This window comes from Prinia subflava, chromosome 2 (assembly GCF_021018805.1).
Source record: "Prinia subflava isolate CZ2003 ecotype Zambia chromosome 2, Cam_Psub_1.2, whole genome shotgun sequence".
Lineage (NCBI taxonomy): Eukaryota > Metazoa > Chordata > Aves > Passeriformes > Cisticolidae > Prinia > Prinia subflava.
This window is the reverse complement of record NC_086248.1, coordinates 108,607,403-108,621,867: the sequence shown is the minus strand read 5'-3', so window position 1 is coordinate 108,621,867 and position 14,465 is coordinate 108,607,403. Positions and strand designations below refer to the sequence as shown.

Genomic DNA, 14,465 nt, shown 5'->3' with positions numbered 1-14,465 from the left:
TCCTCGTTCCAGGATTTTGCTGGTCCCTGCAGTTCCAGTTTGCTGCTCCAAGGTTCCTGCTACATCCCATTACCTCATCCTGAGAGCACCGTGACCGGCTGCCCCCGGGGCTCTGTAAAGGCAGCTCCTTTCCCCCTCTCCCCTCACGGCCGCTCTCCCGCCATCGCCGTGAGGGGAGCGCAGCTGAGCTGGCCGCTGGGGCTGGGCTCCGGTCGGTGTTTGTCCGCCTTGTTATCCACACACACACCAGTAAAGAACTGGTACTCCTCTTACCATATCTTTGCCTGAAAATCCCTTAATTTCAAGTTATAACAATTCAGAGGGAAGGGGATCGTATTCTCCATTCCAAGGGAGCTTCCCACCTTCCTTAGCTGATACCTGTCTTCCAAACCAAGACGCAAGTTCTTATGCAGGTGCAAAAGATGATGTTTCTACATGGAGACATTAGGCTTGGGGGTAGCTCTTACCTTGCAGCATTTTCTTTCCCCTACTCCCTGAGATACCTGAGGTAATTTGCTACACTGAAGAATACTGGAGGCTCAACATAAACAGCAAGGGACAGAGGAAACTCTGAATACTTGAAGACAACTCTATCACTACTCATTCGTATTGCAAGGCATGCTTGCTTCATTCAAGGACTTAAAAAGGGAAATTAATACAAGCTCTCATGCAGTTACAAACTCACTAGAGCAGTTAGCAGAGAGATCTAACTCTATCTTCTTTTACATATCTACCTAGAAATGAAAGACACACCAAATTTCAAAGCCTTTAGGTCAATATAAGAGTGTCTGTGTACATCACCTATTCTCCTGGGTTTAGTTATCTGCAGTACGCTTACAATCCTTCCCCTGTAAGAACACTGGTGGGAATGCAGTAAGAGGGGAAAAAGAGAATGGAACTCTGCTTTTTCTTTAAATATGACTGACCCCTACTCTCAGTGACAGCTACATGAAGGCTGGGGTTTGCTTTCAGTGGATTTAGGAAATCCCACCAAAGGGCAGCACTGCAACACACAATACTTTGGCAGTATCCTACACAGAAAAGGTTACACTGAGCATGTGGGAAGAAATCCAGTGCAGGCTGAACTTCAACTACAAGTCATACCTGTGCAGGAAAACACAGAACTTGGGGCACCTTTCCAGTCTAACCAGCCATACCAAGGAGACTATTAAAAAAGCCCATCATTGCATGAACAAGCCTTTGTGAAAAAGTGAAGGGCAGGATAACGCAGGGAAATGTTTTAAAGAAAGACAGAGGTGCAACCAGTTTCTTCACACCTATTCTTCATTAGAGATGGACTGAGCCTTTTAGACAGGATCCTTTGGGTAAACTCTAGAGCAGTCTGTACTAACACAACATCTGACCACCAACTCCCAGGGATGCTGTCAGTGCAAAGGTGCTTCCAGAGAACCAAATCCCCTCTCAGAAATAAATGTATTGGCTGCGTCAGCACAAGGCTGAGAGGCTCCATTTTTCAGCATGTGCATTCTATAGCATCCCATCCCCAAAAAGCATCTGGAAATTTTGGTAAAGGCCTTTGTGACACATTTCTGCAAACACACCAGGTCAACATGGAATAGCCTGCAAGTTTCAGGACAATCTCTGTGCACAAACATTATACTTCTCCCTCATACCGCACACTGAAGTAGAAAATATTTCTCAGTATCATTTCAATGGTTTTCAAAGCTGTGCAAAATCCAAACTTATCTTTCAACTGGATTGTTAAGCCTTCTCTCTAGCATAGAAGAGCATTTTCTGGGCATCATAAAAAACAAGCAGCAATTCCTACAAGGCTGAGAATTTTTCTCTCAACTGGATTTTCCAAATACACACCAGCTAGAAAGTCACGTATCACTTCACAGAATAACTACTACCATTTCATGGTTGGACTCAATGAATTCAGAGGTCTTTTGCAGCCTTAACAATCCTATAATTCTACACTGCAATCATTCAGACCCTTGCTGGCTTTAAGAGACATTTCTACATGCTGAGCAGTTTGGGTGTACTGAATCAAAAAGGGGAAGCCAGGCTTATGTTATTTATTTCCAGTGATTGGGTTTTTAACACGTATGTTATCAGGTGTTTAACTGCGCATGAAGCAAATATATCCACACATGAAAGTTAGTCAACATGATCCAGAGAGGTTGGTCAGCTTAAACTGCACCAGTGATCCCCCAACACCATCAAGGGAGTTAAAGAAGTATCATGACTTCATTTGAGTGTGACCTTAGTTTTCAAACTTATTGCAAACCTCCCACACCCAGAGTTGAGTGGCCTACCCTGTGTCAACACCAATTATAAAGAGCCAGGCAGAAAATCCAAGTTGAGCCAATAGTTCAGCACCTTCATAAATAGCTGTCACATCTAAGCTACACCAAATTAATCCAAGACATACCGATCTCTACCTGTCTAATCAAAAGAGGGTTCCAGCTTCTGTGGAAGGACATCAGCTTTTTCCACCTGCATTTGAAAATATCTTAAAGTCGCACAGCCAGGCGACAGATCCACATCAGCAAGCCATGACAAGGGTACAATTTAACAGCTTGGTTTTGGCCTCAGCCTCATCATGGGCACATGGCTTCTCATCAGGCTGGCACACTGGCTCACATCTGTCTGCAAAAGTCTGTGAGGACATATGCCACAATCCATCATAAATTATAGATTAGGGCATTAGCCAAGCTACCATACTGAGCAAAGCTAGATGATTTACTGAAATTGTCTTTGTAGAGCAATACGTTAATTTAGGGGTTTGATCTTGCAATCCCCCACACTCAAAAGAAACTCACCCTTTATATATAAAAACAAGAAGAGGAGAAAAAAAAAAAAAAGAAGAAAAGACACAATTCAAAATATATAACCTGTTACTTTTCCCCTGCATATATTAAACTACCTTATTCAAGTCAGGCACCAAAATATTCCAAGCTGGAATCTACAACTTTTCTCAGCAGTTTCTGAAGGACAGCACATCCCAACTTAAAGCATCACTGCTGCTAAAGCCATCCTCCCTCACACCCTGAATAACCCTGCCAGCTGACAGCACACTGCATCATCTTGACTTCCTAACTCTACTAAGTACTTCCTTAGGGACCTCTGTACAAAACTTCAGTGCACTGACATTCAGCAGCTACAAGAAAATAGGATTGTTATTCACACTGCTCAGGACAGAAGCTTGAAAGTTATTAATCTGGTCAAGATTCATGTCATCAGTAATTACACATTAAAACTACTCTTTCTGGCAAAGATGTGCCTAACTTCCCTTTGCATCTCCACCTACTGTCCTTCTCTAAAGCCCATCAAGAGCTTGCAGAGTCTCAATAAGAACACCAATTTATCAATTTATTGTTGAGAGCAGCATCCTTTCCTGTGGTTAACTTTTGCCCCTCAAGGAGCTGTCTGGGACTGTAGATAAGAGAGCTTTCTCAGCTGCATGCAGAAGAGCCACAGAATAATAACTCTATCCAGGACCTGTCTAAGCTTAATGCTGTATGGAATTTACCTTGTTAAAAAAGTCACAGAGCAGCAGCTTAAAGAGAAGTCATCATCTCAATTACATCAAGGACAAGTGATTTACTTTCTTAGAGAGAGGATTAGCTACACTGGATTTTGTGTTTGTAATCTATGTAAACAGATTGAAACTTTTTAATAATCATAATCTCATACTTGCTGAAAGCAAGAAAGTTTTTTGTTTTTCCCAAAAACACTTTAATGCAAACTGTAAGACAAGCGTCATCTCTTTGGCAGCTATTCCATCCTACAAAGGTTATTCGCATGAAGCTCACCAGAAAATTACAAGGTCAACTGAATAAATCTTCAGTATTTTTATTTACTGTAATTTCCCTTCACCTCTTACCCTAAGCACACTAATTTATCTACTTTTATCAGGGATATCACTAACTAGAGATAATTCAGCTCCACAAACAAACCATCACACACACACAGAGATTATTACTCTGTTTATGCTCAAGTAAACTTGCACCTGAAGATTATTCCCATCTCTGTACTGTGCCAGTCTGTCTTTGGAGATCAATAGCCAAGGTGTGCATTGGGAAAACCAGGAAGGTGTGTGGGGTCACCAGATCAGATTTGCACCACGCTGCAGCTTTGCATCTTTCAGGACACATCCTGCAAGGGCAGCCAGGAGCAAAGCAGAGCACACAGGGCTCTGGTTACCCCTCCTGCCCCAGCAGCCTTGGGTATCTGTTGCAGCCAAACAACTATCAGCTCAGCCTTGAAGTTACTCCACATTATGCCACAGGCACACAGACTCCTGGGCACCTTCAGCACAGACTGAGAAGCTGCAAACATGGTTTGCTCTTCTTACCCCTCTAAATCCTTTGCTGCTTCCTGAATATGCATGTAACATGGACAGAGAGCAGAAATGAGCAAACAAATTTTCAGCCACATCTACAAAAAGCATGTTTCAGAAGCATTGAGAATGCTTCATTCCCATGATCCTCACACAATTCACAGAAACCACAGTTCATTTTTTCATGGTGCTCCCCCAGCTATTATACACAGCAATTAACAAGCAGTGCTCTCCATATGCATCTAGGACACAGAGTTTTCTAACCTTAAACACACCAGTCCTGAAAAAACCTTGTGATGAGACGTTTAGCATCAGTAACAGTGGTGTGCAGGAAAAGTAAGGACAAGGCTGGATACAGCATGAGTTTAAGTGAAGCTGGAATTCACATTCAGGGCCACAGGTACCAGAGGAGACCCTGAACGGTGGCACACAGGTTATTGCTGTTTTCTGTGTGTACTCAGCAGAAAAACTGCTGCACTCTGAGCTTCATCAAACCAAGAGTTTCAGTAGCAAATGCATCTTATTCTTTTTGAGACAGCAAAAATTACACTAAGAGGTCTCAATTTACTTTCCTCCTTGTCACTCAGCTGAAAATCTGTTATAAAGACAATTGTTACAGTCATTGTAAGAAAAAAAAAAATCACTATGAAAGCTGATGGACTTGGATTTATGGTGGGAGGATGGTCTCGAAGCACACAGGTTTCACACAGCTCTTACCAAGACAACTTGTGATTGTCAAACTTGTCTAACAATCTCAGTGTGCCAGTTGAATATCATTTCTTTTTCTGTATAAATCACTGGTAATATTGAGTGGTTTAGAGAGATGTCATTTCTTACTTGTAGACATCTAGCTGAGTTTCACTGCAGCTCACTAGTGGTGTCACTTTCCAAAGTCTACACTTCAAAGTGTTTAATACTCATCACCTTGATTTCTAGTTCCTGCAGGACAGATATTCATATCAAGCAGGGCTGCATGGAGATACTGGGTTCTTTGGAGAGTATTTATGTTAGTTACCCATCTCAAAAAATGCTGCTCAGAGCTCAGTGTTACCACACATTTTCTTTCCACCATGAAGCATTTGGAGTAGCTTATTTGCATGCTTTGTCTCTGTAATCTTGTCTCAACCCACTGTGAATGTTTAGAAAGCTACACATTCATACTACAACAATGCTTTTATTAAATCCAAACCTTATTATTATACATAAAACCCTCGGTGTTAAAAGAGATTAATTTGAATAGTGTGAGCCATATCATTTTCTTAAAAAATAGCAGATTAAAAAGATCCAGAGACTGCCAAAACATCTAAACATATTTCAAGACTTGTTTAAAAGGACTGCAGACCTTTTGTGTCATTTAACCTTAAACAAAAATAAATACAGTTACTGTGTCTTCCATTTTAACTTCATCCTATGAAAAGCAGCGTTGTGGTAGAGATGGCCACGACACTCAAGAGTGCTTTGGTAAAATTAAACAATATCACTTATTCCATTTTCTGAATTACCCAATTAATACAACAAAATGTTTTTATACTGGTGACACACAAAACTCAGCAACAACAAAATTCCCAAGACTCTAATTGTTCAAAAAAGCTTTCTGGAAAAGTTTTCAGAAGCCATCTCTCAAATTCAGCACTGCAGAGTAAAGATCTCCTTGGGAATTAGTGTGTACCCAACAAAATGCTAATACAGGTATTTAACTTCAAAACACACTCCAGCTCTTAGCCTACACGGTGGCATTTTATTCACTGAGCAACATCAGCTCCCGTTGCTGTACAAGATGAGTGCCTAAGCAAGTGGTATGTAATAAACAGCATTGAAACAAAGGGATATAAATTCCAGAGCCTCATCAAACAAGTTCACTATTGCCGTGTTGTCAGGCAGACACTGTTTCAAAGTACATGAGGAAACCGATGAGAAGTGTGTGCTGTTGGTGGATCTGAGGGATAACGAGCGGGGAGAACCATGTGTTACAGCACACTCACACTACCCAGCCCTCTAGGCAAGCTCATTTTGTTTCCAAAGGGGGCAACTCCTCCTTTCCTTAATAAACACAGTTAAACCACAGAAAGCTCATATTTGCAGGACCACTTCAAGAACAAAAGTTTTGCCTTCCTACCATCCCCTCTTGACATTAAAGAGGGCCACTTGTCACTAACTGTCCCTTTGTCCACGATCCACCTGCACAGCCTGGCAAGCAGCACACCAAAAATCAGGGTGTTGACAGCACAGCCCTTCTGAAAATGAACACAGCCCACATGAGATTGCTTCCCTTAGCTCAGAGAAGTGGGCACCAAGCTTAGGCTTTGCATTCCACATGGTGCCACCCTCTTCCCAAAATCAAGACTTAACACAAACATTGACCAAATTTCATGCCAAAACACACCAAGCTAATTTCTTGTGGCTAGTCGTGTCTATATGAGGAGACCTACAGAAAGTCTAGGGTTTTTTTTTTAGTCAGAGCAGAGCATTTTAAAAACACTGCCTCTTTGAACTTCCAAATGTTTTCTAATAGCTTTGCTACTACAAAGAGACAAAGCCCTTGTCAGCTGCCATTCAGAATTCCACATCTCCATTCCTTAATATCCTTTACAAAGATGCACATCCCTCTGTTATGTTACTCTATTACAAAGACTTCCATCCTCACCAAAACACTGAACACCTGCCAAGATTTGCTGGTTTTCTTCAGAATTTAGTTCTGAACACAACTTCTATCAAAAGACAGAGGAGGAAGGATAGGGAAAAACACTCTTCCACAAACTAAGGCATGTTCTCCCAATTTGCCAATAAAGAGCACCCATGAAATACCCTGGCAGTGAGATTAGCTCCTTCCCAATATCAAACTCTTGGGTCATTTCAGTTTGCATAATTCTGCATACAAACTTGTCAATCATCTTCCATTAGACTGCCACATAACAAAAATGTCTGCCTAACTGGAACCCCCCAGCACCCTCCAGTGAGTCACATTTAAAAATGGGCACTGTGAAGGTTTGACATTGTACATGCCATTTTTCCTAATAGCCAGTACAAAAATTTGTACTGAATGTAATCTCCAGTTGAGCACTGAGTGTCTATGGGGATGGCTGCCAGCTCAGATGCTCTGCCCTCCCCCTAGAGCTTCTTACTCCAGCAGCTGATTGATTGTGGCTGCTTCTCTTGATTTGTTCTTGGTTGCTTTCTTGATTCCTCCTCATCACTCTTCCTGAACAGCCACTCTATGCTTTACGAATCAATCTGTCATTTTTTTACTGTACGTGGCATTGGGAGTGAATTGTAAGGAGTTTTTTCCAAATTCCCCATCAGTTGTTTTGGCTTGACAAATACACTGAAGATTTTATTTTCACCACCACCCTTCAAATCCCTTCCGTTTGTCAATGCAAGCAGCCACCTTTCACTTGAAGAAAACTTCACAACTTGAGCATGGCACTGTCAGATCATCACTGATTCCATCACACCTGGGGCTTCACTTGTCCTCTCCAGAATCTCATTCTGCCTGTTGCCCTCTGCACGTCCCATCAAACAGAGCGGAAGTTCCCATCAGCAATAAGATTTAAATCCTAGTTTTTCTGTAATTCAGCTCAAAAAGACAGCTTTTAGACACACTTGGTATCTTCAGAATGGGGTCAACATTTAAGAAAAATAAAGTTTGAAAGAGATGAAGTAACTGTCACATTAATACACTTTTTTTTAATTGTCCTAATCAGTTGGAATGTGGAAGCATTTCAGCAGCCCAACCTTCCAGAAGTTTACTATTACACACAGCTTACTTACAACTAAAACAGCAAAGAAAAAGAGTGACTATGGGTATTTTCTCCTGAACGTACAGTGTAACAAAACCTTCAAGTGGCAGGGAAGTGTTCCAGCACGACTTTTGCCTTCCAGCATTTTTTGCAGTGTACTGGGTGCTAACAGAAAGAATGCAAGAGCAGCTACAAGGAAACAAATTCGCCACTGCCATGATTCAATACCCACATATTAGACACTTTGCTTCTGTGAAGTGTAACAGCAATCACAGCATAAATCCACACCTTGTCACTTCCAGCAGCCCGAGTAATGCAACATCTCTGAATTTCAGTGCTTTACAGAAAATCTCAGAGTGGCTGGAATAAAAACAGAGTTTGGGCTGGGAGGGATAGAGTCTCCCAGTTAAACCACATGACATACAGTACATCCCCACATACCACAGGCCTCCAACATCAGCTCGTGAGAAGTCGGGTGATCTTTTTTATTTTTATGCAGCCTTTGTTTTCTAGATGCACAGGTTTTCTGATGTTGCAGGATATAAATGACCTACTCAAATCATGGAAGAGCTCTATGGGTACTGATGTAATACAGCTACTCAGCAGGGCTGAAGGGCTCAGCAATCTCCTGGCTTATTTTCACTAAGAAAGTTATTCCAGATGCTTTTAGGAGTAGACAGTAGCAATAGCTGCTTTTGACAAGGACATCTGAAAATCTGTGAGCTCCTTCAGGTTGTGCTAAAGTGTTACAGCCTTCCAATTTTATTAGAAACAGTTGATAGGCTCCAGGCCTCAATTCACCTGGACTATCACCATAAAGACCACGTTCACCTGCAGCCACAAGGTTACACACATTTCACCCAGGCCAGGATTTGCCTTTAATGATAACAAAATGGTCAGAAAATGAGTCCTGTATCTGCAGAGGCAGGAAGCACTTTAGGTCTTACAGTTAGATACTCCTTCAAAATAAAACCACAGGGTTCAGCCAAGTAGGATAGCAAGACACAGGAAAAAGAAAGAGAGGAGGAGGAAACCAGTGCAGAAGACATCCCTATTCCTCCACTCCCTTGTGTAAATGAAAGGGAACTAGGTGAAGAACAAGGAACTGTTACAGAATTACCTGTGGAACAGAGAAGTCTCTAAGCAAAAAGGATTCACATTTTTGGTCAGTTCTCAATGCAACTACTTAGACAACTCTGCTGGTGATCACAACCATGACAGGCTGCACACACTAAGGATATGGGAGTTAATCCAGGCCAGACTGATGTTCCTCACCCCAAAAAAACAGGCAGAACCAAAAGCAAGGGAGGCCCCATCTTCTCCAGTTTCTGGATTCTTAGAAGACAACACAACTTGAACACTTCCCCTCTGCTTTTGGGTCACCTGCAACACTGTTCTGCCCAGATTACCTGTATCATGATGCTCAGTAAGTTTAGGCATGGCTGACAGCTGTAGTACCTGGAAAGTAAGACTCATGCAGAGAAGATCTGTTTTACACACTTAAGGGTTAGTGACTCCATCTGGGGATACCAGCAGAGTTCTGGGACACCAGTGAGGCTTTAAGAAATTTTGTTGGGGTTTCCCCCCAACCCCTCATCCCAATTTTAGGCTATCACTGTTCACAACAACATGGGTTCTAAGTCTTGCCCTTCCTAGAAGTACCTTCAGAGTGAGGAAACAGAGTGGTCTGTATTTCCAGACTCCTCCATTTTACTTACCCTCACTTTCGCTCTTACTCTTCAAGTCTTCCATCCACGTCGGAATAGTTTTCAACGCCACGTAATCCCCCAGGTACTCTTTGCGTCTTTCTTCCAAGGTCATCTTCAGCAGACGCTCTGTTCAGGGGAGAGAGCAGTGAGGAGAGTTCTGCAAGCTTCCACACATTGCTGCACGTGAGCCACGCAGTGACCAGTGCAGCGTCCTTGATGCATGAAATGCCACTGGGGAGCAGGGAGCACGAGTGGTGCAGGGAGTTGCAACAGGAGCTGAGCACAGTGCATCCCTACAGCTGCACACGCCTCTTTCTGCCTATCCCAGCCCTGCACAGGCAGCACCTCTTCCCCACAGCCTGGGCTGTCCAGGCTTCCTCCCCACATCACTACTCTGCTGCTTCTTCCTGCCCTCACTTTAATTCCTGTGTCAGAGAACAGCCACTCTAGTAGCGAGTTGTTGTTTTATAGGGAGTTTTCTCTGTTCCATAAGTTCTGCATTTGTAAACCAGAACCAGGAAAACAAAAGTTCAAGTAAAGGCAGGGAGCATGGTGGGAAATTCATAAAATGCTACTACCTAACAAAAGAGATCAGTGCAGTTGCTAGGTGTCTGGGGTGGTAAAAAAGGAAGTTTAGCTTTAGAGATTTTCTTTTCAACATTAATAGGACACACCTGGCTACCACACTGAAATACATAGACAGTTGTTGTTTTCTCCTGAGAACGTCACCACCTCTTTTTCCAGATGTTTAGTGAAAAGTAAAGCCTCAAACATCACACAAGTATGACAGCTACTGCCAACTTCACTCTTCTTCAGACCCTGCTATAAATGGACTTTTACAGTAAAAAAAAAAAGCCATCCCAATGACCCAAAACTGCAAGCAACCCCAGCACTTCAGCTCCTTCTGGCAGTCACAGCCTCTTCTCCCTCCCTTCCTCATCAATGCTTAGTATCAGCTCAGCACAAGATGAAGAGTTTTTTCCCCGCCCAAAAGAAGGGAGGAAAAGAAAAAGAACAGACGAGAACATCACAACACTCATACTCTACTCAAATTGCTGGGTCTGTTTCTACCAGGAGCACTGTGCCACTTTAACCACACAGGTTTTTTAACAGTTTTTCTTGACATGTTAGCCAGCAATAAATGCTCTTCAGTGACTGAAGAACTTTTTAGTGGTGTAGGGAAAGGCTAAACCTGTGTTATTTGCATTTTACATACAGGACTAGGCAGACGTAAAAAGAGCATTTTCATCTCAAGTTGAAGAAGCAGCAAAAGGTGAACACAGAAACTGCTTCTCAGATCAAACCTTAAAAAAACCAAGAAAGAAAATCACTTGGGCCTGGTTTGGGGTTCTTTTGTTTGTGGTTTTTTTTCAAAATAAAGTTTCCTAATTATGTAGGCTGCAGTCAGCAGTCTAACAAGGCAAGTTTTGAGCACAGCCTCCCTTGACAAGAGAAGTTTATTTTGGTATTTTTTGACAGCATCACCAATTTCTTTGGTTGACAAAAAGATTTCTCCTTACTCAGCCTGGTATCTCAGCAGGACCTGTACCCCTGCCAAGCAGAGCTGACACAAGGAGGGTCACCACTCTGCACAATGGCTGCACAGCCAAGCTCCAGGCACACAGAATTCCAAGGATCTGACCTGCACACTGGAAGTCCTACAGGTGGGCAGACCTGAGACTGTGTGTCAGTGCTGAGGGACTGAGAAGCACAGCAAGTCTAGGTGCCTTCTGCTAAAGAGGCGACAGAGCCAGTCCTGTGCCTTCAAAACACAAGTTCTACTCCACAGAAAGGTTTTACAAAAGTTTGCTCTTGTGAGTCAGCAGCAAGAACTGAAATTGAGTCTTAATTATACACAAACCTCCCGGAGGATGCTCCCTACAGCCTTCACTGCCAGTACAAGCAGAGTTTTCTGCCTGTGGCAGAAACCTGGGAAGTTTGCAGGCAGCCCAGTCCTGTGTCTAAGGCTCTGAAATCACCTCCACTCCTGCTCCATTTCAGCTGTCCTCAAGGAAGATCTCCCCTGGGAGGATGTGGACCAACCCTTAATTACCAAGAAAGTAATTAAGAAAAGGAAGCGTATTGTCAGTGGGTTTGAACTCAATATTCAGCTATCAGTGCTTTTTTCCTTTAAAGAAGTGCTTCAGAATATAAAAGGCTGAGAGCACCTGCACTCAGAGCTTCCTGGGAAGAACTGAGCCAGTGAGCACAGCCAGCTTTGCAGGGGCTGCCTGTGAAAGACCTGTTAAAAGATTGTTGGGCTCGTGTAGTTCTCCTCTCTAGTAAAGGTGGTACTTGATAAGAACAGTCCTGCAGGGCTGACAACTGAAGGACAATGCCAGCATTGAAGAGAGCAGCTTTTTCTGCCCTCCTCACTCAGTGTACTCAAGGCCAACATATCAGCATGGTGCTGGAACAGCTACTGGAGCAGAAGACTGGCAAATGCCCTTCGCTCTTACTGGGCAAAAAGACAGGGAGCTGTGGCCAGCCAGCACTCAGAAACACTCCCTGGAGGGAAAAACCTCAGCAGCCCTGAGCAGCGCTGGTTTGAGTTCAGCAACATCCCCGTGCTGATGGAGCCCACCATCCTCAGAGCCGACTGAGGCACCACCAGCGTGTCAGCAGCTCCTTCCCACACCCTCCTCTGCCCTCCTCACTAAGGGCTTGAGCTCACCTGCCAGGCTCTGAACTCACACTGACACTAACACAGCTGAAGGAGACAGGTGGGAGTCATAAGAACATGCACTAGAGCCTACCAGTAACTTTTCCCCAGGTGCCCCTGGCATTTTCTGAAGGTAAAACATACAGCATTAAGGGAAAAGTTGTTATAATTGATCACACATAAACAATGCTTAAGACAATCCAACCGTACTTTCTTCACTGAAAACAGAAACTTCTGTCAGGTGGAAATTTGTTGCCTCACCTTTACTACAGATTGCAAGACAGCTTGAAAGAAAAAGACTCGCTTCATTTGAGAGGAGTTTGACAGGAGCAACTAACTTACAGAAAAATAAGTCATTTATGTTTTAACAATTTTTCCCTAGAAAGGTGCACGTGAATCCTGTTCATTGAACTGGTCTTCTGCCTTCTCAGCTCGAAACATACTTAGAGTCACAAGGGTGATGGAAGAAAAAGAAAGAAAACTTAAAATATGACCCTCTGATCTGTTCTTCTTCCTCTCCCCATCTATTACTACATTATTTGGAACACACCGGGTAGGAAGCTTTAATCATCAGATATAAATGTTCCACTTCCACCCCGTGAATTTTCTTCTTAATTTTCAACGTCCCTGGGATCAATATAAACTACCAAAAAAAAAAAAAAAAAAAAAAAAAAAAAAAAAAAAAAAAACCTCAAATGCTTGGCCCACAGTTTTCATGCTCTGGAGTTTGACTTAGGGGTTTTATAAACTGAGAATACACAGGTGAGGGGTCCTTAAAATATATATAAAAATACAAAAATAGTTCAGAAGATGGGAGGTAGGGGTGCTCTGAGACTCCCATATCCCAAACATTGTACCCCGGCTGAATGACAGTACACTTTAAAGTGATTACACCAATTATTCCAATAACCCATGTTTCCCCTCAGAAAACAAACGCACTGAAAGGAGGAAAAGCACGTTTAGAGAGCGTGTGCCCAACTTTTCGGCCCGGAGCACTCCCACAAGGTGACTTGGGGGCGGGAAGCCCTCAGGAGAGGGGTTGTTTACCGCCCTCCCTGGCCGGCTTCCCTCCGCCCGGGGCTCCGCTCCTCACGGGTACGCCGAGGTGTGGGGGGAACATCCCCGGCTCCCGCACGGCCGGGCTGCCCTGCAGGCTGGTTCGGCCAGGAGACCCCAGGACGAGGGCAGAGAGCGCGGAGTTCCCCGCTCCCACCGCGTCCCCTCAGCCGCGGCCGGCGGGAAGCGCTGCCGGACGCCCCGCGGCGAGGCGGCGGCTCTGAGAGCACCGGGACCACCCCCCGCCTTCCCTCGCTCCCTCCCGGCTCAACGCGGGGTTAAAAGCGGGAGAAGCGGGCCCGGCCACCGGGAAGGGCGGTAATACCTTTCTCCTCCCGCCACAGCTTTTTCCGCTTGTTGCCGGGGTACATGGTGGTGTGGCTGGCGGCGGCTTTGAGCTGCAGGTTCCCCAGGCTCACGAGGGGGTGGAGGAGACGCCGCGCCAGAGCCAGAGCCGAGCGATACCGACGCCCCGCGCCGCTGCCGCCGCTGCTACCGCTGCTCCCGCCGGCTCCAGCCCCGGCTCCGCGCCCGCCGCACGGTGCCCGTCAGCCGGGTCACGCCTCGCTCTACCCCGACACCCCCGCAGCGCCCGCCCCGCTCCCCGCCGCCCGTTGGCTCCGGCAGCCGCCGCTCAGCGGCCGCCTCCTCCTCCTCCCGCACCGACCGGGAGGAGCCTGAGCGCGGCGGCGCGGGGCCGGCAGGCTCCGGGGGAGCGCGTCGTGCGGGGACACGGCGTGGCGGGTGCTTGGGTGCGACACTGCGCGCTCCGAGCCGCGCTGGCGCTCGCAGCTCCCGCGGGGCGGGCGGGAGGGAGGGAGCGGGCGGGCACCCCGGCGCCGTCCCGCCCCGCCGCCGCCCCCCGCCCGCCTCCTCCGCCCCTCTGCTTCCGGGTTGCGGCGGTGCCGGGCTGTGCCCGGGGCGGCGGGGCTGTTGCCGGGCGACAGCGCCGGGCCCGGGCCGAGCCTGGCCGGGCTGGCCCGCTCGTCAGCGCC

General features: G+C 45.4%; 1 protein-coding gene across 1 annotated transcript in view; it reads right to left on the bottom strand.

Moving 5' to 3' along the window:
* Positions 1-14,257, bottom strand: part of MACROD2 (mono-ADP ribosylhydrolase 2) — an 837,487-nt gene extending 823,230 nt beyond the window's left edge. The window contains exons 1-2 of the mRNA XM_063391546.1: positions 13,796-14,257; positions 9,762-9,878 (exon numbers count right to left, since the gene is read on the bottom strand). Of these exons, the coding sequence (XP_063247616.1) occupies positions 9,762-9,878; positions 13,796-13,841 (163 nt within the window). The 5' untranslated portion in view covers positions 13,842-14,257. The remainder of the gene's footprint in view (positions 1-9,761; positions 9,879-13,795) is intronic.
* Positions 14,258-14,465: the final 208 nt, after the last annotated feature.